Source organism: Equus caballus, chromosome 13, assembly GCF_041296265.1.
Source record: "Equus caballus isolate H_3958 breed thoroughbred chromosome 13, TB-T2T, whole genome shotgun sequence".
Taxonomy (NCBI): Eukaryota; Metazoa; Chordata; class Mammalia; order Perissodactyla; family Equidae; genus Equus; species Equus caballus.
The window spans coordinates 41,719,002-41,741,939 of record NC_091696.1 but is presented as its reverse complement, the minus strand read 5'-3'; the positions used below and the strand labels follow the sequence as shown (position 1 = coordinate 41,741,939).

At 51.4% G+C, this 22,938-nt stretch overlaps 2 protein-coding genes across 12 annotated transcripts in view; one reads left to right on the top strand and one right to left on the bottom strand.

The window, feature by feature from the left end:
- Positions 1-206: 206 nt before the first annotated feature.
- Positions 207-22,569, top strand: NTAN1 (N-terminal asparagine amidase). Of its 8 annotated transcripts, none has more exons than XM_023616284.2 (10): positions 230-403; positions 6,209-6,311; positions 6,388-6,453; positions 6,757-6,865; positions 8,883-8,956; positions 10,031-10,084; positions 10,643-10,696; positions 11,702-11,820; positions 13,106-13,219; positions 14,220-15,845. In XM_023616284.2, the coding sequence occupies exons 1-10, from the start codon at positions 323-325 to the stop codon at positions 14,352-14,354; spliced, it is 909 nt and encodes a 302-aa protein (XP_023472052.1). In that variant the 5' UTR covers positions 230-322; the 3' UTR covers positions 14,355-15,845. The 8 variants fall into 8 exon arrangements, with proteins under 8 accessions (XP_014585589.1, XP_023472052.1, XP_014585588.2 ...); XM_014730102.3 differs by lacking the exon at positions 14,220-15,845 and adding an exon at positions 18,133-22,569 and having other exon boundaries at positions 232-403; XM_023616286.2 differs by having other exon boundaries at positions 233-403; positions 11,723-11,820.
- PDXDC1 (pyridoxal dependent decarboxylase domain containing 1) overlaps positions 14,542-22,938 on the bottom strand; it is a 51,608-nt gene continuing 43,211 nt past the window's right edge. For 3 of the 4 annotated variants that reach the window (XM_023616283.2, XM_014730100.3, XM_070232271.1), the window contains exons 16-23: positions 22,102-22,207; positions 20,469-20,640; positions 19,714-19,832; positions 19,397-19,518; positions 18,043-18,135; positions 17,862-17,958; positions 16,815-16,919; positions 14,542-16,360 (exon numbers count right to left, since the gene is read on the bottom strand). In XM_023616283.2, coding sequence (XP_023472051.1) covers positions 16,101-16,360; positions 16,815-16,919; positions 17,862-17,958; positions 18,043-18,135; positions 19,397-19,518; positions 19,714-19,832; positions 20,469-20,640; positions 22,102-22,207 — 1,074 coding nt within the window. In that variant the 3' untranslated portion in view covers positions 14,542-16,100. Of the gene's footprint in view, positions 16,361-16,814; positions 16,920-17,861; positions 17,959-18,042; positions 18,677-18,824; positions 19,519-19,713; positions 19,833-20,468; positions 20,641-22,101; positions 22,208-22,938 lie in introns of all 4 variants that reach the window. The other variant, XR_011424803.1, reaches the window with a different exon arrangement.

Here is a 22,938-nt window from a genome sequence, read left to right as displayed (position 1 = left end):
TAGGCTTTCCCGGTCGGCGCAGCTGCCCTCCCTCCCTCCCTTCATCCCCACGCTTTCGGGACTACATTTCCCAGCGGCCCTCGCGGGGAGGCTGGCGGCGGGCCACGCCCTCGCACTTGGACTACATTTCCCATGGGGCCTTGCGGCCCCGCCCTAGATTTCCTCAGCCTGTCTGGGCTGCCCCGCCTCCGTCGGACTCTAATTCCCGGCGGCGCCCGCGGCGGGGCGGGGCGGCCCGAGGGCGGGAGCGGCGGGCGGGCGGGCGGCCCGGGGCTGGCGAGGCCACCGCCTCCCTGGGCCTGCCGGGGCGGCCGCCTCCGCGATGCCGCTGCTGGTCGAGGGGCGGCGAGTGCGGCTGCCGCAGTCCGCCGGGGACCTCGTCCGCGCCCACCCGCCTCTGGAGGTGAGCAGGGCCCGGGCGGGGCTTCGAGGCGGGCGCGAGGGGACCTGCCGGGCGGGCCCGAGCCCTCCTCACCCCGCCGCCTGCCCCCGCTCTCCCCGGGGACAGCCTTGAAACTTGGCGCATCCGGAACCCCGGCCGCCGACTTGTGCCTTCGCTTGAGGCGTCCGTGGAGCTTTACCTTCTTTGGACCTTAGAGGGCATCTGCCGAGGCCCCTCTCTAGCAGAGGAGGGGACGGGGGCCCAGAGAGGCTAGGCGACTTGCCCAAGGTCGCACAGCACCGCGGCCGGAGGACACCCCGGGACCCCCTCTTCCCAGACAGGGTAGTCCCGGCCCCCAAGGTGGACTTGGCCCGTTTGGGCAAATCCGGGCGGCCGCCCCTGCTCGCTCGCACTCGCGGGGATCCCCACCCCGTGGTGAACGCCGCATCGTCCTTGCGTCCCCAGGAAGCAGGAGGCTGTCCAGGGTGGGCTTCGGGCAGGGTTGGGCAGGGCTATGCTGGCGGGTCCCTCGTCTCCCCCCCAGCCTGGCGCTTGGGGCCCCGGGTTATTTTTAGCCGGAAGCAAGGGCCCTGCTTTTCCCCAGCTGGGCCGGGTCGAGGACCACGCCCTGATGGCAGGGTTTTGTTTTCTTTTCCTGCTTCTGTCCCCAAATAGATCTCCGAACCCCTGGTCCCTGCGTGTGCCCAGACTGTTTGGAAAAGAGTTCTTACTGTAAAAAAAAAAAAGTGGGGACCAAACCTCCCACTTGCCCCAGATCCGGTCAAGGGGGATCAGTCATTCATCTAAGGGATGCGCACGGAGCCCCGAGTGGGAGCTGGGTACCTGTTGGCCTCTGTCTCTGCAGTCAGGGCCTTTACAGTCTGGGGAGGGAGGGTGGCTTTTCATCCCAGAGTGGCTCCCTTTCCATAAACTGTAAAGTGCCACGAGGAGAAAACGCCCCTTTGCGCTCAGAGATGAAGCAGAAGGACTGGCCCGGGTCCGTGGGCTCAGGGACGGTGTACTGGGATCTCCTCTGTCACGGCTGCACAGTCTGTAATTATCTTGCCTTGCTTGGTTTATTCCCCCTTCACCTGTCCCGGGATGCATGCCTCCTGAAGGCAGCCCGCCGCGCTGTGTGTCTTTGCCCCGTGTCTTCAGAGCCAGGGGCAGTCCCTGGCAGTGCATCTGCGCTCTGTCAATATTTGTGACGCAAAGGACTGAGCAGGATGACTGAAGGCTGAGGAGGACGTAGCGACAGGGAAAAGGGACAGCTCCACGTGCTTCTCAACTTTGCGTTGCAAGGAAACAGTAGTAACGTTGCTCGTGCTGGGCGCTGAGCGGCCCCCAGGCATCCTGCGAAGGACTTTCCTTGGATGTCCTGTGTCACTGTCGCCCCATTAACTAGGGAAGTCAGGAGGAGGACTCAGCAAGGGAAAGAAAATTTCAGCTGCCTGAAGGATTTAGGGGACGCTCCGTTTTTATGCCTGTGAAAATTTCTGTGATAGAAAGTTAGAAAGATCGTGTCCCTGGCAAGCACGCGGAGTGTGGGGAGAGTGGGGATGGCCCGATTAGGGAGATGTGGCCTAGAAGGGCGTGTAGTGGGGACCAATTGCGTCACCGGAATGTGGGGGGTCACTTTGGTCTGCAGGGGTCCAAGGGCAGAAGGATGGAGGCGGGAGAGAGATTCGAAAAGGGGAAGAGGGCGCTGGGCAAGCTAGAGGGGCTGTGATGGGCAGGAGGGGGAGGGCCCCGAGGGCCAGTGGACCGGCCAGTTTCCCTGGCACAGAGAGGGCGAGGAGGGAAGTCAGATCAGATCGGAGGGGTTTAGATGGATCTGTCAACCACAAAGCACTCGGGGAGAAGTGAAAGGTTTAATTATTTTTCTATAACAAGTAGTGTGTCCCCTTTGTAAGAAAATCGAAAATATAAATATCAAAAAGAAGAAAAAAGAATCTGTGGCCACAACTGCCCTTCATATTTTGGTAAATATCCTTACAGAGGTTTTTCTTTGTCTATGATACACTTTTGGAAACGATAGCATCCTGTATATTCTCTTTTATGGTGTGTCTTCTTCACGTAGCGGTGTGTTGTGAGTATCGAGTACTGGCAGTTATCAGCCTGTGCATAGCTTGCCCAGCATAGAATAACAACAATAGTGATCATAGTAATGCGGTGGGACTTGCCGAGCATCACAGTCCTATGAAGCAGGGGCTGTTGCTGTTCCCATTTTACAGATGAGCACGGTGAGGCACAGAGAGGTTAAGTTGCCCAAGGTCCTGCATCCTGTCGGTGGGGAAGCGTGGGTTGGAACCCTGGCAGTCTGCCGTTGCCTCTGGACCTGCACCGCTCACAAACGGTAGCCACTAGCCACGTGTGGCTATTTACATTTAAAATAATTACAATTAAATAAAAGTTAAAGATCAGTTCCTCGGGCGCATTGGCCGCATTTCAAGTGCTCATTTCGGCCACCACGTGTGGCCAGCGGCTCCTGCAGGAGGGCGCAGGTACAGACCATTGCCATCACTGCACAATGTTCCTTTGGATGCTGCCGTCTAGAGTCTTTGCTCTTCACCAGTCACTGGACGCGCAGTGACCAGTCCTGCGACATCGCGTGAAACGGTTCCGTAGAGTTCCACAGTATGAAAGCCCCGTAACTTCGTCCCCGCTTTTAAGCAGGCAGGATATTTATAATCTCTGGCCATTATGATCATTCGTGGAGCTACGTCTTTATAAACCCCCGTCGTTATTCCTACCAGGGAAATTGCTGGACTCCGAAGGGTCTTTTGAGCAGAAACGTGATGTAACAGAGTCACCGTTGGGACGCAGTGATGCTGGCAGCCCTCGGGGAGGACGGTGGGGGACGGAGACAGCCCCCACCGCAAAGCCGCTTTGTCACTCCTCCCACGGGCTGCAGAGTGGACTCCACGGAGGGTCAGCAGCCCGCCCAGGGTCGCTCAGGGAAAGGCAGCGGCCTCCCACCCGGCATCGATGTGCTATCTTCTCGTAAATTGTATTGTGGGAATTAGGTGTCAAATAGTGAAGGACTGAAGTGAGGCAGCGCGAGTGGGACCGGGGAGGCGGGCTGGCTTTTGAGAGCTGTGCCTATTAATAACGATTTCCTCCACACCACTGGGCTTGCAGGGCACAAGGCGCTTCTGTGCTAGCTCTCCTGTTTGGAAGGAAGAATTGACAGAATCAGGCAGCAGGGGTCGGGGGCATCCCCGAGGGGACAGCTAAATGACTGGCTAACCCAGCAATCCATGAACCACAGCCCCAGGCCAGGTTTGTGGCTAGCCTGTGAGCCAAGAACGGTTTTTACATTTTTAAGTGGTTGGAAAAAAATCAAAATAATATTTTGTGACACGTGAAGTTATGTGAAATTCAAATTTCTGTGTGGCCCGCAAATAAAGTTTTTTGGGGACCCAGCCGCATGCATTTGTTTACGTGTTGTCTGCGTAGCTTTCCTGCGACGCCACCAGAGCTGAGACCACACGGCCTGCAGAGCCCCAAATATTTACTGTCTGGCCCTTTTCAGAAGCAAGTTTGTTGACCCCTGGTTAAGAGGACGGTGCCATTAAATAGGAATTGGGAACCGAGGAGGAGGGGTAGCAGAGAGGGCTGAGGGGAAAGATCTTTATAGTGAATCTGAGTGTGCTGAGCGGATTAAAACTTGAGAAAAGTGGGGCTGTTTTCTTTCAGAAGGGATGTGAGTTTATAAAGCAGGACGACGTGTTCCCCCGCAGAGACGTTTGGCCGAACTGTCTTCATTTCTTAAAGTGGAAGACCAAAGCCACAAGCTGTTTTAGCTTTGTGGCATACTCTCCTCTGATAATTTATGCTGCTGTTTCTTTGGGAAGTAGTGGGAGGTGTGTCGGAAAAAAGACATGATTTTTGGTCTTGGGTGTGAAAGTGATAGTTCATTTCTCACAAACAGCTTTGCTGTGGGGTGGTGACCCACTTGTGAAAATGAGCGGTAAAAATTTGCCTTTACTCCCTCCCCCCGCCCAAAAAAGAACAAAGCAAGAGGTAAGTATTAGAGGAATAACAGAGAGGAAATGCTGAGTTCTCCCTTATCTTGTTTTGAATTAAGGGGAGGTGGGAAGTTGTGTGAAAATGAAAAGCACTCATTGAGCTGGTGCTCGCTGAGCTCGTGGATACGAGGGGTTCTGAGTTTTGGAGCGGCCAGCCACGTCTATTTCTCAGTGACCTCTCCGGCAAGCAAAGCTGCCCTGCCCTTGGAATTTGACACAGCAGTTCACTTGATCTTTAGTTCGTTTACTTTTTATTTTTTGCTGAGGAAGATTGGCCATGAGCTAACATCTGTTGCCAATCTTCCTCTATTTTGTATGTGGGTCGCCGCCACAGTGTGGCTGCTGACAAGTGGTGTAGGTCCACGCCTGGGAACTGAACCTGGGCCACCGAAGCAGAGAATGCTGAACTTAACCACTAGGCCGCGGAGCCGGCTCCTGTAGTTCATTTCTTAAACTGACAGGCTGGTTTCATTCTATTGCTGCCTTGCATCCAATTACTGGAAGTTTATTAAAAGGAAACACTGTAACTCGTCAAGCTGGTCATTCTGTTTTTCTCCATCTCTTGTATTTCATTAAGCAGGCACTTACCTAGGTTAGGAGCTGTCGTGAGCAATGGTCAGAAGCCTGTGGAAGACTATGAAAATATTCTCCAGTCCAGATGATACATAGATGCTCTGTATTTACACATTTGGATAAGGATTTGTTTGCTGAGAAGTTTAGTTGTTGCCAGTAAGAGGGAAATTGTCACATTTTAGTGTTGTATCAATTTGACATTTTTGAAAAAAAAAAAAAAGTTTAATTCCATTTTCCTTAAAGAATTGAACCAGCTGAGGTCCCTCCTCCCCCCAGGCTTACTGCATAAGAATTTATACAAATATTCAATTAGAAAAAATTTTGACATCTAATATTGACTTATTCTTTTCATAAATTTGCTGATTTATGAGGGAGCCTTTTTGGTTTTTTTCTTTAATAACATGATATCATAGAACATTTGGAGAACGGAGAAATGACAACGGCCACAGTCAAATCGCCTTGTCCCCCTGTCCTAACACAGCCGTGCTTATATTGGCGAATGTCCTTCCAGACTTTTTTCTTCCGTGTAGCAATATTTTAGCATTATTGCATTGACAGCGTATTTATAGCTTTAAAGATTTTTTTTTATACTGTTGTATCTGGTTTTCCAGTTGCCATTTCAAAACTATTTTCCCAGGGTTTTCATGTCTCGGTTTTCATGTTTTCATGTTGGTAGCTGTGAGCTGGTTCTGCGTAATTTACTTACCTTTGCTGTCGTTGCCCCCAGCTGTTTGCCATTGTTAGTAACGCAGGCATGAAGGCATTTGGGGTCATTTCCTCAGTACAGATTTCCAGAAGCAGGATTACTAGATTCGGGAATGGGGAAAGTCTTAACCCCTCTTCCTCTTTCAAGGAAGTAAAGAAGGGATGTGGTTGCTGAGCCCCACGCTCTGCTAGTGCATATAATGAGTCTCTTGACAATTGTACAATTGTGAAGAGTCGCATACTCTTTCGTAAAGAACCGTGAAAAAGGATTTTTGCATCTTACTTCATAGGTACTAAAATCTTCTATAGGTTAAAAAAAACCCCAGAACGTCATTGCTTTCTTTGCACTGTCCCCCCTTGCCCATTACTGCTGCCTTTTTGTTTTAGCATTTCTGTCAGTAACGCACACACCTCAGGCCTCCGGGTGTGTGTTTCCCACTTTGGCTCTCTCCACCTCTCTAGTTACTCGATCCTCACTAATTTCCATCACTATTTTATTTTTTTTTTAATTGAACAGGAAAGAGCCAGACTTCTGAGAGGTCAGTCTGTTCAGCAAGTGGGACCCCAGGGCCTTCTGTATGTTCAGCAAAGAGAGCTTGCAGTGACCTCCCCAGAGGATGGTAGGTTAGGAAGGAGTGAATTGGGCATTATCCCCAAAGGCTATTGGATATTTTATTTTATTTCTTTTTTAAACAGGCTCCATCTCCATTCTGGGTTCTGATGATGCCACCACTTGTCACATTGTGGTCCTGAGGCACACAGGTATGACGAGAGAGATGAAGGAAACCATTACTTAAACTGAGCCAACATTTGGGACCATTCGTTCCTCGATTCGAGCTGCCTGGTGTCCTGTTCGGAACCTGAGTCCGCTCCTTCTCTCTAGTCTGCATGGTACCTCCCTGTCGCCCTGGTCAGAATGGGTTGGCTGGGCAGCGCAGGCTTGGCTGTTTTTCCCTCTTACAGGACGTTCGGAGAAGAGGAAGTCCGCATGGACAGGAGGCGGCTTGGCCTGCTTCCTGAGCTCTCATCAGGAATAACCTGAGTCGTTTCACCCTTGTTCTTCAGGTAATGGGGCCACCTGCCTGACACACTGTGACGGAACCGACACCAAAGCCGAGGTGCCCTTGATCATGAACTCCATCAAATCCTTTTCCGACCACGCTCAGTGTGGAAGGTGAGCGCCGCTGCTCTCTTTTGAGATGTTGGGAACGTTCCACCGCCGTGTAGAGGGAGGAGCTGTGTGTGGGGGGTTACAGCTGCATGGACTGCCCCCGCCGCGGTGGCCGTCTCGTCCCCTGCGTCGGCCCTGGGCCCAGCGTCGGCCCCTCGGCAGTGGTGTGGAGCGAGCAAGTAGCCGACAGGTCCAGGCAGGGCACAGCGCTGGGCTGGGAGGGGGAGGTTCGCCTGTGAACCTGGGGTCTGTTTTCCGTAACGTCCTTCGATGCTCACGGATCATATGTAGCTTGTGAAACCCCGGATGTGGCATCTCTTCACTCGTTCTCTCGTTCATTCATTCCTGCCCACATTTGGGGAATGCTTCCTGTGAGCAAGAACTTGTCGTAGGGGCCCAGGACCTGCCCCACGGCCTTCCCGTGCCACAGCAAGGGGACACCGAGGAAGCAGAGCGGGAGGACGATGGCGGGAAGGGCCGCGGAGGCACAGGGCGGGGACGAGGCCTGGGGCTGGCTGGGCAGCGGGCTGCAGCGTGGCAGGGGTTCCTGCGGGTTCTGTCCCCGAGCCTGCGTGTGACGTCCTCAGCCTGTGCCCCTGCCCCGGTTACAGGAAGTGTGAGCACCTCCATCTCACAGACGCTGCCACCGAGCTCCAGCTGACCCAGAGCACGCAGCTAGTCACAGGGAGGCCAGCTCCCCAGGTCTGACCCACGCACCTGTCCCCTCCCCTGTCCCCTCACTGAGGAGACGTGGCAGGCATTGCTCTCATTTTATTTGAAGTCTAAGGCAGCCAGCGAATGATCTAGGCCAGTCATGCGCACATTCTTGGAATCCCAGGGGTTAAAAGAAGCACAGATCAGTTTTTGAATTTAAATCTGCTTCTGCCTGGGTCTGTGGTGCAGGTGGGGCCAGCCTCACGGGCTTGCGGCCTGTGCAGCCGCAGAACAGCATCCTCGTGCACTGGGCCCCGATTACGTAGCTGGACCCGCCACCGGCCCAGCGAGTCTCAGAACGCGGTTGAGAGAGTCTTCAAGAACAGAACTAACTTGGTCACTGGAAGGGTTGCCAAACCCGCGACTCAGAAGACAAACCTGCAGCCCACTGGCGAGCAAAGTCACGGCTGCTCTTGCTATCTGCTGTTTCTTATGAGGCAACTTGATGCCCCACCCTGTGCTGGTTACACGGAAGATTCTGGTTCACTCCTCAGGAAGGTTTTTGTCCATCAGGAGAAGGCGGTGTGAGATGGGGCTGCACTTCCCCAGGCACTCATCCCGGCTGTCCCCGCTGTGGACCAGGGGTTGGTAGACACATGAACGTGGGGAACAGCGTTGAATAGAGTTAGCGTGGTTCTGTCTCCTGCAGGACCCCTCAGAGCCTTGCTGTGCCAGCGTGCGCTGTGACGCTCCTGGGGACGGGCTGCATGGGCAAGACAGCCCGACTGGTTTGACTCCAAGAACACACTTTGTGTCTCGTGTGGCCCATGTTCGGGGGAACACGATTTGGGAAAGACTGGTGTAGCGGATGAGCTTGTGCTCTAGAAACAGGCCTGGTTCCCCGCTGTAGCATCCCCAAGATGCTAATTGCTCTCTTGCCAAGGCGGGTGGACATGGGAGGGGACAGCCCCTGGGCGGTCCACTTCAGGCCCTCCACGGGACAGGCCTGTCACAGTGCCAGCCTCCCAGTCCTCTGCCCACTTCCCCTGAGGCGTACATTGGAGAGGGTGTGGCAGCAGCCTGCTTTGGGCGGGTAAACAGTGCGATGGAAGTCGTGTTCCTCCAGAGCAGCCTTTCTCACCGTCTGCTTCTGGGGACCTGGACCCCAGAAGCTTGCCCAGCCTCGGCAGCACCCCATGTCCTCCAGGGTGCCCCACACTGTCTTCTGTCTGGGCCGGGCACGTGCAAGGCCTGAGGCACTGCACAGAGCGGAGTTCAGGATGCTGAGGACCAAGATTCTAAGGAAAACCAGTGCGCGCGGTGCTGCGCTGTGCTGGCTCTCACCGCTGTCCCGTCTCTTTGCCAGGCTGGAAGTGCACCTTGTGGGAGGCTTCAGCGACGACAGGCAGCTGTCACAAAAACTTACTCATCAACTTCTTAGTAAGTCCACTTTTTCCCCCTAAATTTGATAAAAATCTGTACTAGTTTTGTTTGGGTAAAATCCCAATTAGAGTCAAACCTGAGGGCACACCTGCTTGGAACTGCATGACTCACTCAGCTTGGAATCCCACGTAGACACTGCAGAGCACAGAGCTGGACGTTTAGGGGCTCGTGAGATGGGGACAAGATTTTTTTAAAAGAACAGTTGACACCTTTCAAAACCGTCAACACTGTATTGTGTAAGAGCAGAACCACCCTCCAGGCGGAAATGTCTATTTTAATCTGCAGAAAATTAAAACACTGATAACACTTTTTCCAGATTAAATTATCAAGTTGTTTGTTTTTTTTTTAAACATTATTCTGTGTTAATTGACCCTAAGGCAGTGAGGTAGGCCTCTTCACACAGTACTGGAATATACTTTGTGCAACCTGTTGGGAAAACAATTTGGCATCATGGTTTAAGTCTTTGAAAAGGTTCATACCCTTTGACCCAGTAATAGCACTTCTTGGAATCTATTCTAAGAAAATAATCTGAAATGTGCACAGAGGTTTATGCCCAAAGATGGGCGGGAGGACATTATTTACAATAGGAAATAACCTAATGTCCCTTAGTGAAGGAATAGTTATGCTGCCATTAAAAAATAATACTTAAGAGGAGGTGTGAATCACATGGGAAAATACATATGTACAGAAAATCAAGATATAAAATTGTCTACATGGTATGAGCTCTGACTTTTATGACTCTGATAATCAGGAAAAAAGTTACCTAGGAAAAGAGTAAAAATCTTGTGAGTCAGTTTGTCCCCCACCCCCCCCCCAGGATGGAGAGAAGAATGGAAAGCCTTGGTCACAGTTTCCTTGGGGCTTGAGGCTGGGAACCTGTCTGTCTTGGCCAGCAAGGCTCCGTGGTGTCCGTTCATGCGGATGTGGCCTCTGATAGACGGGCCAGGTTGTAGCTGAAAGGGCAGTGGGACAGAGAAGCTGGCTTCTGTCCCTGCGTCCCCTCTTGACTTGTCAGCATATGTTCTGCTAATTAAAGGAGTTTTGACATCAGTTTTACAATTCTAATTGTAGGTGAATTTGACAGACAAGAAGATGATATTCACTTAGTGACATTGTGTGTGACAGGTAAGTGCTGCATCTTCCCCAAAACAAAGGTGTTGATTTCAAGGCCATTTCGCCCTCCCCCCTAGAGCAGGACCTCGCACAGGACCTCAGTCATAGCAGACAGTTTGGTGGCGCTTTGCTGACTTCTGTTCCGGCTTTTCCCCTCTGCTGGGATGGCCCTCCCCTCCTTCCCCACGTCCAGAGCCTGCTCAGCGTCAGTTGAGATCCTGACCCTCTGTCAGTGCAACTCATCTTCCCTTCCCTGAGATTTCCAGAAGCCCCCTCTGTACTCTGGGAAGGAGAAGGGACCAGACCCAAATGGCATTGACATCTCCTATGGCAGATTGGCGAGTGTGTAGATGGCGGGAGGCCCTGACCCTCCAGGTGGCAGTTTGTTCGGTGTGAACCTGACTGCTCTGGGACTTGGCAGGGAAAGAGGAAAACAGTCCCTTTCGTTTTCTGATTATTGGTGCCCGTTTGCAGTGGGGCCTCCTGCTTGGCCTCCGTTATAGAAAAGGAAAGCAATTGTTTAGCATTTCTTTAAAGTTAGATCTTAAGTTTTTTTTTTTTATTTGTCAGAATTAAATGACCGGGAAGAAAATGAAAACCACTTCCCAATAATTTATGGCATTGGTAAGTAGTGCGTTTATTTGAGGGTTGGAGGCGGCCACATGCTGCCCAGGCAGGCTGCTGTTGGAGGCCAGCTCAGGGAACTAGTGAGCCGGCTGCTGTCAGGATGTCACAACCTTAGGTTCCAGTCCTGGCTCCTCTGGGTATTCCCTGGGGGACCCTGCTAACCATTATCTACAAAACAGAGGAAGTGTCCACATCCTAAGACCGGCACAAGAAAACAAGGTCGTAAATATAAAGCATAGGCAGAGCCACGGGAGCTTCCCCGCCCCAGTGGCGCTCCGCTCCACCCCGCCGAGGCGGCCGGCTGTGCTTTTCTCCAGCCCGTGCTCTGGGGGCTGGAGCGGGGCATTTCAATCTTCTTACATGTAAGGAACCAAGTAAGGTTTTGGTTAGAACACAGATCTTACAAAGGAAAGTGTAAAACTATCAGGCTAGAGAAAACCCAGAACCCTCCTCCGTCCTGTGACAGCCCCTCAGACTCCTGAGGATACAGATGATGAAGCTGGCTCTTTGCAGAGGGCTTCCACTGCATCTGTGATCTACTTACTTAGCTGGGTGGTGGGCACACAGCTGTTCATTATTTTAGTCTCTATAACTTTGTATACGTGTGAAACAGTAAAAAAACAGAAACACCAGAGTTGGCCACAGTCACAGGCCACCCGTCTGGCCCCAGCCATTTGCAGACGTGTGTGGTCACAGGGCTGCCCAGAGGCTTTGGCACGTGCCTGCCTGCAGAGATGGTGTACTCCCCGAGTGGGGGCGGCACTGGGGCTGGAACAGCCACACCTCGTCCAGCTCAGGCCTCAGCTGGTGTCTGTGAGATGCTTGGCTCAAAGGCTGTACTTTCCCTTCCCGGAGGGAGAAGCTACAGATCCTTATGAGTAATTTTGTTCCATTTCCACTCTTTTCTCTCGTTGAGGGGGACTTAGCCAGATGCTATTACATGGGGTAGTGGAAATGCAAGACTGTGCAAACTTGCCGTTTTTATCTTTTGTCAACTCAAAGTGATCCTGTCGTCCCGCACAGCTGTCAACATCAAGACCGCAGAGATTTACAGGGCCTCCTTCCAGGATCGAGGCCCGGAGCAGGAGCTGCGGGCCGCACGGGCTTTAACAGGAGGGCCGGTGAGCTTGAAATCATCTGTGTAACGTGCTTAAGGAAAAACCAGGGCCCCAGATCCCAAAGCCTCAAGTTCTAGAAATGAGAAGTTTATGTCAGCTTCCTGAAAGCTGTAAATCATCAGGGACCACCACATCCTTGCATGCAAGAATGAGGCATGTTTATGGGGTACAAGCTCAAGACCCAGTGCTCTGTCTTGAAGCTGTAGGGAAGTAACGTGAGCCCCCAGCATCCAGATCCAAAGAGAATGAACCCCTTTTCCTTTGTGAGAACTTATAAAGTTCCAATAAAGAAAGGAGAGCCAGGAATGGGGAAGACTGGGTCCTTTGGGCCGGTCACTGAGGAGCACTCCGCTGGAACGAACGGGTTAGCCCAAGAGAATGATCCAGTCGGTTTAAAAGTCTGACTGCCTGAGGGCGCTTTTTAATTAAGTAACGTCTTAATTTTAAAAGTTAGAAAAAAATAAAAACCTAAGACTTACATGCCATTTAGGAACGGGTGAAAGAATCCTTTAAGAATGCTTAAAATCTGAAAAAACAGAAATCACATTCAGGGCACCACAAAAAAAATCTCACTTATGAAATGCTGGCATTTTCATTGGAAAATGATGTTTGGATTCAGTGGCGAGTTTTGCCAACCCTGTAACATTTTTAGGATTCCTTTGGCAATTTCTCAAGTAGCCTAATAGCCTTGATTTAGCTAATATTTCAGTCTCAGTAACTAATATTGAACACTGCAGGTTAAGCTGAAAACTACCACTGGCAAATTTGGGCATTCAGAGACTTGATCATTTGGCATGTTAGTGTTTTTACAATTGGCTTTTCCTTCCTTTTCATGGGGCAACAGGCACTGTGTACTTTGAAGCTGCAAGGTGACTGCTGCTTGGGGTGTAGATGAGGAGGCCGAGCTTCATGTAGCAGTGAGGGACAGGGACCTCACTTGACACTCCTGGGTTTGAGGCCCAGCTCTGAGGCTTACTGGAAATGTGACCGTGGGCAAGGTGCCCCACCTCTCTGAGCCTTGGGTTTTCAACCAAAATGGGAGAAATGCCATCTTCCCGCAGGACTGTTGTCGGGACTAAACAAAATCATGTCTGTCACCCACAAAGTGCACACAGACACACTGGAAGGATTCAGTCAGTAGTTTTTGTTATCATGAGACAAAATTTTGAAGACGCTTATCATCCAGATAAAGGCCGCAAGTACTAGACTGCGCTGAAGCCTGCGTGAACGGCAGGGCCTGACAGGCTGATAACGTTCCTTAAATCCCGTCCCTGCAATGTTCTTTCAGATGATTAGCATTTACGATGCAAAGACAGAGCAACTTCGTATAGGACCGTATTCCTGGATGCCTTTCCCACACGTGGATTTCTGGCTGCAGCAGGATGATAAGCAGATACTAGAGGTGAGAATTAGAGGCGGGGTCAGCCTTAAATCTCTGGAACCTGGTTTCCTCATCTGTAAGGAAAGGGTCCAGCCTAGGTGACAGCTGCTTTTCCTTCAGTGGGTAGCAGCTGTTTTAGGATGCCATGGGCAGACCCATCCAACTTCTTCATCACTTGAGGACGAGCAGTGTCTGGACAGACATTTGTGTAGGCGAAGCAGGAAGCAACCCACTGCGTTCCCGCATTTCCCGAGTAGCTGGTTGCTTATGTAACTTGACAATTTACATATATTGATTTGGCGAGCTGAGAACATCCTGATTAATGTTTAAGGAACACAAAGGGACTTTGTTTGATATCTTTATCAAAGTAGGGAACAGAGTGAGGTCACTTTTCTCTCATGCCCCCAATCTTGTTTTTCCAGAACCTTTCCACTTCACCTCTGGCCGAGCCCCCCCACTTTGTTGAACATATTAGATCTACCTTGATGTTTTTAAAAAAATACCCATCTCCAACCAACACACTGTTTCCTGGAAATAAGGCCCTACTCTACAAAAAAAATGAAGATGGCTTATGGGAGAAGATCTCTCCAGGAAGCTAAAAATAGGAATGACCAAAGAAAGCAACCTTTTGGCAGGACAGAGACCACTGGTGGGGTTGGAAAGAACATGAATTTGAAATTTACAGCCGCTGAGTCTTAGGTCTCCCTCACTCAGTGTCTTTCAAAATAAAATCTTATTTTGGCAAAGTCATTTGTTTAGGTTTACTTTTTGCTTTACTAAAAAGTTGACACCCAGCTTTTGCTTTTTGGTTAGTCATGAAGGGCAGAGGAGAAGATGCCTGTCTCACTATTCTATAAGCAGCTATTTCAGACTTAGGTAAATATTTCTAATTCTGCTAAATTAGTGAATAAAGGAAAAACTGTAATTGAGTGTTTAAAAAACAACACTTAAAATGCAGTAAAATTCAGTGAGAATTTATATAGCTCACAGAGGTTTCTTTTTTGGCCCCAAAATATTTTAGAAGCATCCAGTCCAGAACGGATACCTGTCCTTCTGGATGGATGAGACGACAGCTTCAGAAAGAAGAGCGGGCTGTGAGCGCAGGTTCTGCAGTACCGTTCTCTCTACAACAGATCGTCTCCATGAGACAATTTAATCTCCGAGAGTCACACAAAGCCTCTGATGAAGCTGTTCTGTCGGGTGTAGTGAGGCCATCATAAATGCCCAAATTGTGTTACTGTGCAAGGTACATTTTTAGAAAACTGAATCTTTCTGAAGTTGCTATCCACGAGGAAGTCACCATGCCTGATTAACGGTAAGATTTAGGAACTGAACTCACTGGCAACAATTTCAAGGACCTTTATTGAAACCAACATTCAAATAGTATCTCAAGGGTGAAATTCTGTTTCAGCAAAACCAATTAACAATTCCAAATATATATAAAAACAGTTAAAAATTAATCTTGTTAAAGGTGATAATCTCCCTTCCCCCATGTTATCTGCTATACTTCATTGCACCAAATAAACAGGGAAGACTGTGTTTAATCATCTGCACCCCGCCCCCAAAAAGAAAAAGGAAAAGCGCATTTTGACAATGCCAGATGTCAGAAATCCCACCAAATCAGAGTGTCATTATAGGCTTCATGTGGTATAAACTAAGGCTTCAGTCCTACGGCCCACAAACCCCACGTGATTCCTGCCATCTTAGGGTCTCCAGGAGCTTGACTTTGCTGGACTAAAAGGCACCGGGGCCATTCCCTGTGGTCAGTGAAGTGATGAGGGCTTCTGGAAAGGTAGAAACAGGCAGTAATTAAGAGCTTCCTTCCAGTTATTTCAGCAGGAGTCTGGCCTGATCAGCCTGACAAAGGTTGCTTTTCTGGTTCTTGTTTCTGAGTTGGACCCAAAGGGCTGAGCTGCTAGTGGAACAAGCTACAGGAGCTCCCGTGTGGAACAGGTCAAAAGTATTCTTAGTGTAGAATTTAAACTCAACGAGGTGCTCCACACCATATTTAATAGGAGGCTCTTAAGAGTAGCATCGATCGGGTTTTCAGATATTAAACATAGAAATGAGCACGGTCTGTACTTGTGTGCCAATTTAAAAGCTTTACCAGTATTTAAAAATATACATATATATATATGGTCAAGAAGAGCCCTGACAGTGACTCTTTACAGGCGCGTCTTTAACTCGTCTACAGAGCATATAAAGGGAGAGGGATTTGTGGCAGAGGAAGGTCACGGACAGAGGCACTGCCGCTCTCACTTGCTCGCTGACCCTGCCACAGCCGGAATGGACACAGTCCTTACTTAGTCTCCAGGGACAGCAGCTGGGATGGCCACAGAGGGCTTCTGACACTCTTATTTACAGTCCCAGCGAAGCCCGTTCTCCTTCAAGCCAAACACAGTGCAGCCGCAGACTGCGACCTGATTGAACTAACGCCAACTAAACGCACGGCCAAGAATGCCGTGTCCCCTCGGCAGGGCAGGGCAGGGCAGAGGCCCGCGGAGTTCTGGAGAAGCTTCTTACCAAAGCTCCATGTGCGACCTAGGAACTTCTCACGCTTATGTTTCGAAAGATAAGAGGAAGTGTTTCAAGTGGCAGGCACCTGAAATTCTAAGTGTTCTTTGTGAATAAAAAGTGTTTCTGGTAACTTGGGGGAAAATGGTATTACTACAGTGGCGTAGACAGAAACAATAGTTGTTGGTTGTTCTACACACCCATAAAATGAGACAAGTCAATTGCCCTCAGAGAAAGCCTGGCTTTCAGGTACATATTTGTGCAAAAATCCCAGTAAAGCACAAATAACAGTAATTCCTCTTGTATTAGCATGTGGCACAGTTCACATTTTCAGTATAACTTCATCTTCCCTGAAACAACTTTCTGAACAGTCTCAAAGCAAACACTTTTATCTTAGGCTCTCGGGTTCTTCTACCTGTGGGCGGTCGTCTTCGGGGCGCTGGGCCCCATTCTGGAGGGCCCCAGCCTGCTCGGCTTCCTGAGGGGTGGGAGCCCCTGGGGGTCGCTCAGGACTGTTAGCCTCCGGGGCGTCCTGCTCGGGCCCAGCAGACAGGTGCTCCATCTTTTCTAAGTCTTCGGTATGACTCACGGAGCTTGTCTCACTCAGGGCATCTGACCCACGGAGGGACCTTTTAAAAGGCTTCTGGCCTAGAGAAAGACCCGCGAACAGCACTCAAAGCTTGGTAAAGGACACAAGCCGTTTAGCAGAAAGCCCTGGAGCCCCTGGCTCTGAGACACTGAAGTGATGCGGCGAGAAAGGAGCTGAGAGGACACTAACGTGCTCCAAGGCTGGGTAAAGCTCAGCGGGGTACATGCCCGGTCACACATGGGGCGCACCCTCCACACCCTAACTTCCCCGCTGGAGGGCCACAGAGCTATTTCTCCATGGCTGCAGCCCAAGGCTGCTGACACGGCTGTGTAAAGGGATGGTGACAGCTAGCCTTACTGAAGAGAAATAGGACTTGGGGTTAAAGAATGAAGATAACAAAGAAGTGCAGGTAACACCAAAGGGGGAAACTGCTGCATGATGCAAAGGCCTGTTTCCCAAGAGAAACACGGCAGTCTCTTCAGTGTCAACCAACTCAAAGGAGATGTGACATACCTGGAAGTCTCTGTTTGGTGCGAGTGCCTGAGGGGGTCTGAGGCGGTGTTACTCCTGTCCCTTGCACTTTGTAGACATATGTGTGTTCCGTGGACTCCAGAGAGCCTGCCGGGAGAAGGAAGGAGAGGGCTGTGTGGAAGCTCCTGGCACAGGCTGCCCCGGGAGACGCCCCCACTCAGCCGTGTTCCAATAAGCTGCTCTAGCCATTCAGCCTCAAGTGGACTGGTGGAGACGTCAGTGCTGCTGAAGCACACCAGGCACTGGAGAAGGTTCACGAGTGCCAGCCCTGCCCGTCTCCCCAGGTGCCCTGTGTACACATGAAAACACGCCCCTGGCAGTGTGGCCCCAGCGTGCCGGGGAGCCGGGCCCAAGGGGGAAATGTGCTTTAGCAACAAGGTACAAGTGCTGCTCTGCTCAAGGCTGAGGCTTGGCGGGGTAAGAGTCAGGCTCTCTCTGCTGTCCTGTGACAGTGTGGTCGTCATTTCCTGGGGAAGGGGTAAGGAGGAGCCAGGGTCAGGGAACGATTCCCCTGGGAGAACAGGAAGGGAGGAGTCCGGGAGCGGGGTGCCATCTTCCCCACATCGCAACATCTGGTAATCCTTGCTGGTTGCCCAGTCTGAACTAAAATGGCCCAGTGCTACAGACTGCAGTCTTTCCACTTTCTCTCTCAAAAGCAGCCCTCTGCTGGGCAGAGCACTAATGAGGACTGCAAGGAACACTGACGCTGACCCCAAATGCCCGAGACGCACTGTCTTGAGACTGAGCAGCTGAGGGAACATGTGTTCACGTCGGCTTTCAGGAAGAGGAGTCTGCTGTGGGCAGCTGTGGGCAGCGGGTGTCTGCTCTCGTGCTATTTCAGCCGTTGGGGTGGGAGAGGGAGGACGAGCGAGTCCGGGGCAGACAGGTCTCATCTCTCGACAGGCTGCTGGCACAGTACTGGTGATAAGGCACGGGAGGTGTACCAGGCTGCCCGTGGGTGGGCTCCCGTGGTGTCTGGTCAAAGCTATGAAGGCAAATGGGATCTGGGAGGAAGCTGGGTAGTCCTACCTGCTGTTAAGTTAAAACTTCTTCCCTTCTGTGAAGCTTGTACTGGAGAAAACCAATTCAGCACGGACCCTACTACAGGGATCTGCCGCAACACCCCCTGCAAAACACAACCGTTGCTCGAGACCATCTCGGCGAGGCGGCTCCCAGCCCGACGCCGCTGCGCGGCCGGTGCGGGGCTCACCTCTTCCAGAAGCCGCTCCTCATTGGCCTTCTGCAGCTGAACCTGAGCTTCCTGAATTCCTTTCCGAACCACTTCTGTCATGTTTTCCAGAAGCTGTGTTAAGACCAAGAAAGACGTTACTTCTCTCAGCTGCTTGCCTGGGCCGAGGAACCGCAGCACAGCACTGGGGACACTTTTTGAAGTAGGTTAGTAGACGGAATTCTGCACTTTCAAACATCAGTGTAAAGATGAAGGAGAAAACCAAATGGAAGAGGGTAACTGCTCCAGGAGGCCTCTGCAGGCATACCTTGGTGGGCAGGCTCATTTGCAGGGAACAGAGAGGAGAAATAACCGTCCCTACCATCTGAACGTCATTTCAATAGGAAACGGACACACTGCTCCACATTCATGGAAATGGAGTCGGAAGTGTAGTCGGGTTTGGAAGAAACTTCAAGAAGTCCACCGAGAATGAAGCAAGCTGGCTCGTCGGCCTTGTTTCAGACTTCCTTCTCTTCCCTACCCCACCCAAAGTGAATCACGTGACACGTGTTCCTGTCTCCTCTCACACTAGTCTTGCTTTAATCTATCTCTCTGTTTGAATGATTTCTAGTGACTCAGATATCTGGTTTGGAGATGGTCCTTTAAGCCTTACAGCCTGGCCCCCGTGGAGCACGTCCTTTAAGCCTTAGAGCCTGGTCCCCGTGGAGCACGTCCTTTAAACCTTACAGCCTGGCCCCCGTGGAGCACGTCCTTTAAACCTTACAGCCTGGTCCCCATGGAGCACGTCCTTTAAACCTTACAGCCTGGCCCCCGTGGAGCACGTCCTTTAAACCTTACAGCCTGGTCCCCATGGAGCACGTCCTTTAAACCTTACAGCCTGGCCCCCGTGGAGCACGTCCTTTAAGCCTTACAGCCTGGTCCCCATGGAGCATGTCCGTTAAGCCTTGAGCCTGGCCAAGAGAAGCAGGTCTATTTATTACTGGTGGAACGTTCTGTTATCAGAAGCCTGTCGCATTCAGCCTCAGGACCTACTCCAGCCGGGACGTCTCCCCTGACGTGTCAGGCAGAGGTGACTGTGTCTTCGTGAATGCGCAGCCACCCCAAACTTCTACTCCACAGCATTTACGCCCTCACTTGGTTGTATGTATCTCTTCCTGCGACTAGCTCACGAGTTCCCTGAGGGTGGGGACCGTGTCAAACCCCCTTGGCATTCCTGATGCCCGGCACAATGCCTAGCTCACAGGAAGCATTTAAAAACTTTTTGGGTAAGAATGAATGAACAGACATTTCTGAGGGTAGCTTCTTCCTTCTGACTCCAGCTAGCTGCCCAGGCAAAACCCAGAAAAGGAACGAGACACTGATTAGTCTCACAGACCCTTGAGTTTTCCTCAATTTCCCGGGCAGTGACTGCAATGGTCTCCACTAGTTCAGAGACGTCTATGTCCTCGCTCGCCATGCCGATGTAAATGCAGCTCTTCATGCTTTTATACTCGGGGCCTGCGGGGAGAAACAACAGCGTCACCACACGCCGAGGAGCCGCCTTTACGGGGAGAGGACGGTGGTTCCAATGAGGAGACAGGAAGCCTGGGGAGGGGCTCTCCCACCCTCGGAAGAACTAAACCACCGTGTCCTCCAAGCTGGTGAGAAATGGCCTTCCAGAGTTCACGGCTGACTCATAAAAGTAGTAATTACCCATTTTAAACGTGAGGTCAGATTCCAGTTCATTTAACTTTTTCAGGAGTCCAGCATGGATTTTTTCCCCTTCTGGATCTAATTTCAAACTGCTCTTATCATCACTTGCATGTTCGTACCTATAAACAATAGCAAACAACAGTATTTCAATCTCGAAGATCAAACGGCTCGTCAGACGCAGGACTGCAGGTGGAGCGTAAGCTAGTGGAGGTCACTGAGAAGGCGGATGGGACAAAGGGCAAGGGAGCTGCTCAGAGGCTCTCGAGATGGAAAACTGCAACAAGGGCACGAGGAGCGCCCACATCTCCAGCCCACGGCGTTTGGAGAGCGGGGCGCGGTGCGGGGGTCTCCCCGTCCCGCAGGGATACGGGTGCAGCCGGAGGTCTGCGCATGCTGACCGCACGCACGGAGCAGTCTGCTCTGCAGACCGCGTGCTTTTTCTCAGCGCTCTGCAGTTCTCCACGCACCGTGGACAGTATTTGTCAGTGATACACCCGAATGTACCTGCTCCTCGTCACTTATGAGTTGGCACAGAAAAAGAACATCCAGTGACTCCTACCTCACTGGGGGCAACGGGGGCCAGCTCGCCTGCTGTGCTTTTGTGAATGCCCAGAACATCTAGGTGAATTTTCCTGAGCCGGGTACGTGACTACACATATTCATCTCAGATTTCTAAGCTGGTTCACAAAATGACCTGTCCACGGTCTTTATACAGCAGAGAGAAATGAACATCAGCTGGCAAGCCGAACCGGTACCTGACGACTCCGATTCCAGGCCAGTTAGGGTCATCGACGTAGAGGAGGCCCGCCATCCCCGTCACCTCCTGCTTGAACTCCTCTCGCAGCTGCAGCGTGCAGGTCAGCACCGGCAGCTTGCTCTGTACGCAGGCTACGAGCTGGTCCACATCCTCTGCCCGAGTTCCTAAAGCTGAAGACGTTCAGGAGTGTTAGAGGAACGCCTGAGGGATGGCCAACAGAGGGCAGCTGCTCCCACTTCCACGGTCAGCAAGGTTGGTGGCGCTAGGGGCATCCAACTAGCTGGCGCTGAGCGTTCAAACAACAACAAAGCCATACAACCCAGACAGGGAAGAATCAGGTGTTAAAAGTTAACATAGCCGGCTGGTTCAGGTGTAGACACAATTTTTTTCTTACAGAGAAGACAGAATTAGCCCCTCCGATCTAATACACAATGAAACTCTAATGCAGACATCAGAGTCTTCTCGGAGACTGCTTAGTAATTCAGGCTATAAACACCATCGCATCACAGGCCCCAAGCAGAGAGGCAACCACACAGTGCTCTCTCTACCTCAGCATCACGGGGAGAAAGGGACCGCGGCAGATCTGTGGTGGGGAGCAGGAAGGGGGGCGACGACAACAGTGCCCAGTCATTTCTGAAGGTCAGCCTGAGAGGTCTCGGGCCTCCAGGGCTCCAAGGTCTTGGCAACGTCACTGCTCCCTCACTTCTGGCGACTCAAACGTTGTAAGTGGTCTCAGCGAGCCTCAATACGTGCCGCCCCGGGGTCCTCCGCCTGCTTCCGCAGGTTGAGGGACTAAGCGCTGGTGCTGGGGCCCCCTGCACAGCAGGGGCAGAGACTCCGAGAAGATCCGGAGGCCACCGGCCATCTTCGTGATGGCTTTTCTTTGCAGGACGAATGCCCGCATTTCCCTACTTTCACGTCTTTGAGAAAATCTCTTTCCAAAAATGTTGAAAACATCTCAGGAAAAAAGCACAGATTTTTAATCTATCTTTTTTCAGCTCATTTTTCAGTCCTGCTTTAATATGCCAAGCGTGCTCTAAACTGTTTCATGTACCTGATCTTGCTTTAGTCTTCACCTTGCTACCAAGAGGTAGTGGGGAACAGGTCTGAGGTCAAGGAACTCACTCGGTCCCAGGGGCATGCAGAGGCTGGGGAGGGCCGGGTACCAGGGACTGCCTGGCGTGCAGGCCCAGGGGCTTCAGCTGTCCTGCTGTCTACAACATCTAACGTGGCGGTTCTCAGCCTTCGCTGACCTGTTTGAAGCGCCAGAGGAGCTTTAAAACTACCGACGCCCAGGCTCCATTCCGGGTAAGCCAGACCTCTGCCTGGGGCCCAGCCCGTGGGAGTGGTCAGGGCTCCACAGCGGACTAACGTGCCGTCTGGACTGAGAGCCACTGACTGGAAAGGGAAGGGTCACAAGACGTCAAAACACAGGAATGCAAGTGACTTGAGAAATCTCTATTTCTGAGAAGTTACGGAGGAAGGCTATCTACCTACATTTAGCCTGAAAGAAAAGAAAAAGGGTCTCCAAGGAGAGGAACAGCATACCGCAAGGGAACGCCATCAAGCCCCGCCCCCCAGACCCCTGACAGGCGCTCGCTGCTGCTCCCCAGACCGCAGGGGCTCGTTACCTGCCGCCGTTGTCAGAGGGCTGAACCGCACGCACGAGCCTTCCGTCTCCAGGTCCATGACAGTGAGGCCGCTGGCGGGCACCAGCTGCTTCAGCTGCTCTCCCAGCTGCAGGCAAAGGGCAGGGTGAGGGCGCTGTGCAGGGAGGGGATCAAGCATCCTCAGACGCCCCCCACCCCCCCCCACGACCCGAGAGGCTCCTGGGGGTCCAGCTTCCTTTCATCTTTACATTCTCTGTGAATACTTACGGCAACTTCTTTCTAAAAACAGGGCATTTTATATTTTTTATTACTAAAAAATACAAGTTCATTTTAGAGAAGTCTAGGAAATACAGGTAAATGGAAAGAATAAAGTAACAATTACCCCAATACACTGCTGAGAAACACCCATTGCTGACATGTGGTATACCCACCCTGGGTCTTTCTGTTGTGTTTGTATTTTCTGTTGCTGTCATAAACATGATATCTACATGCTGTGTAGTAACCTGCATTTTTCATGTAATTTATGGTGACCATTTCCCTTCTGCCATAAACATCCAGCTACGTGGTTTATACGCTGTTTTGAATGTCACTGGATGTACTTATTCACCAACCCCCCAGGTTGGGCATATCCAGTATTTTGCTAGGATTGATACCACTGTGATGAACATCCTTAACACTGTTTCAAACGTGCTTTACACTAAAATCCCAGTGGTACCATTTCAGTGTTAAAAGGCAGCTGAAGCATAATGCCTTTGACCTGGATGGCCAGACGAGGAGACGTGTTCAGGCCTCTCTGGCTTACGTGCCTTCTGACACTGCTATAAGCACCTGCCAGCGCTCCAGAGGGCCGCACTGCAG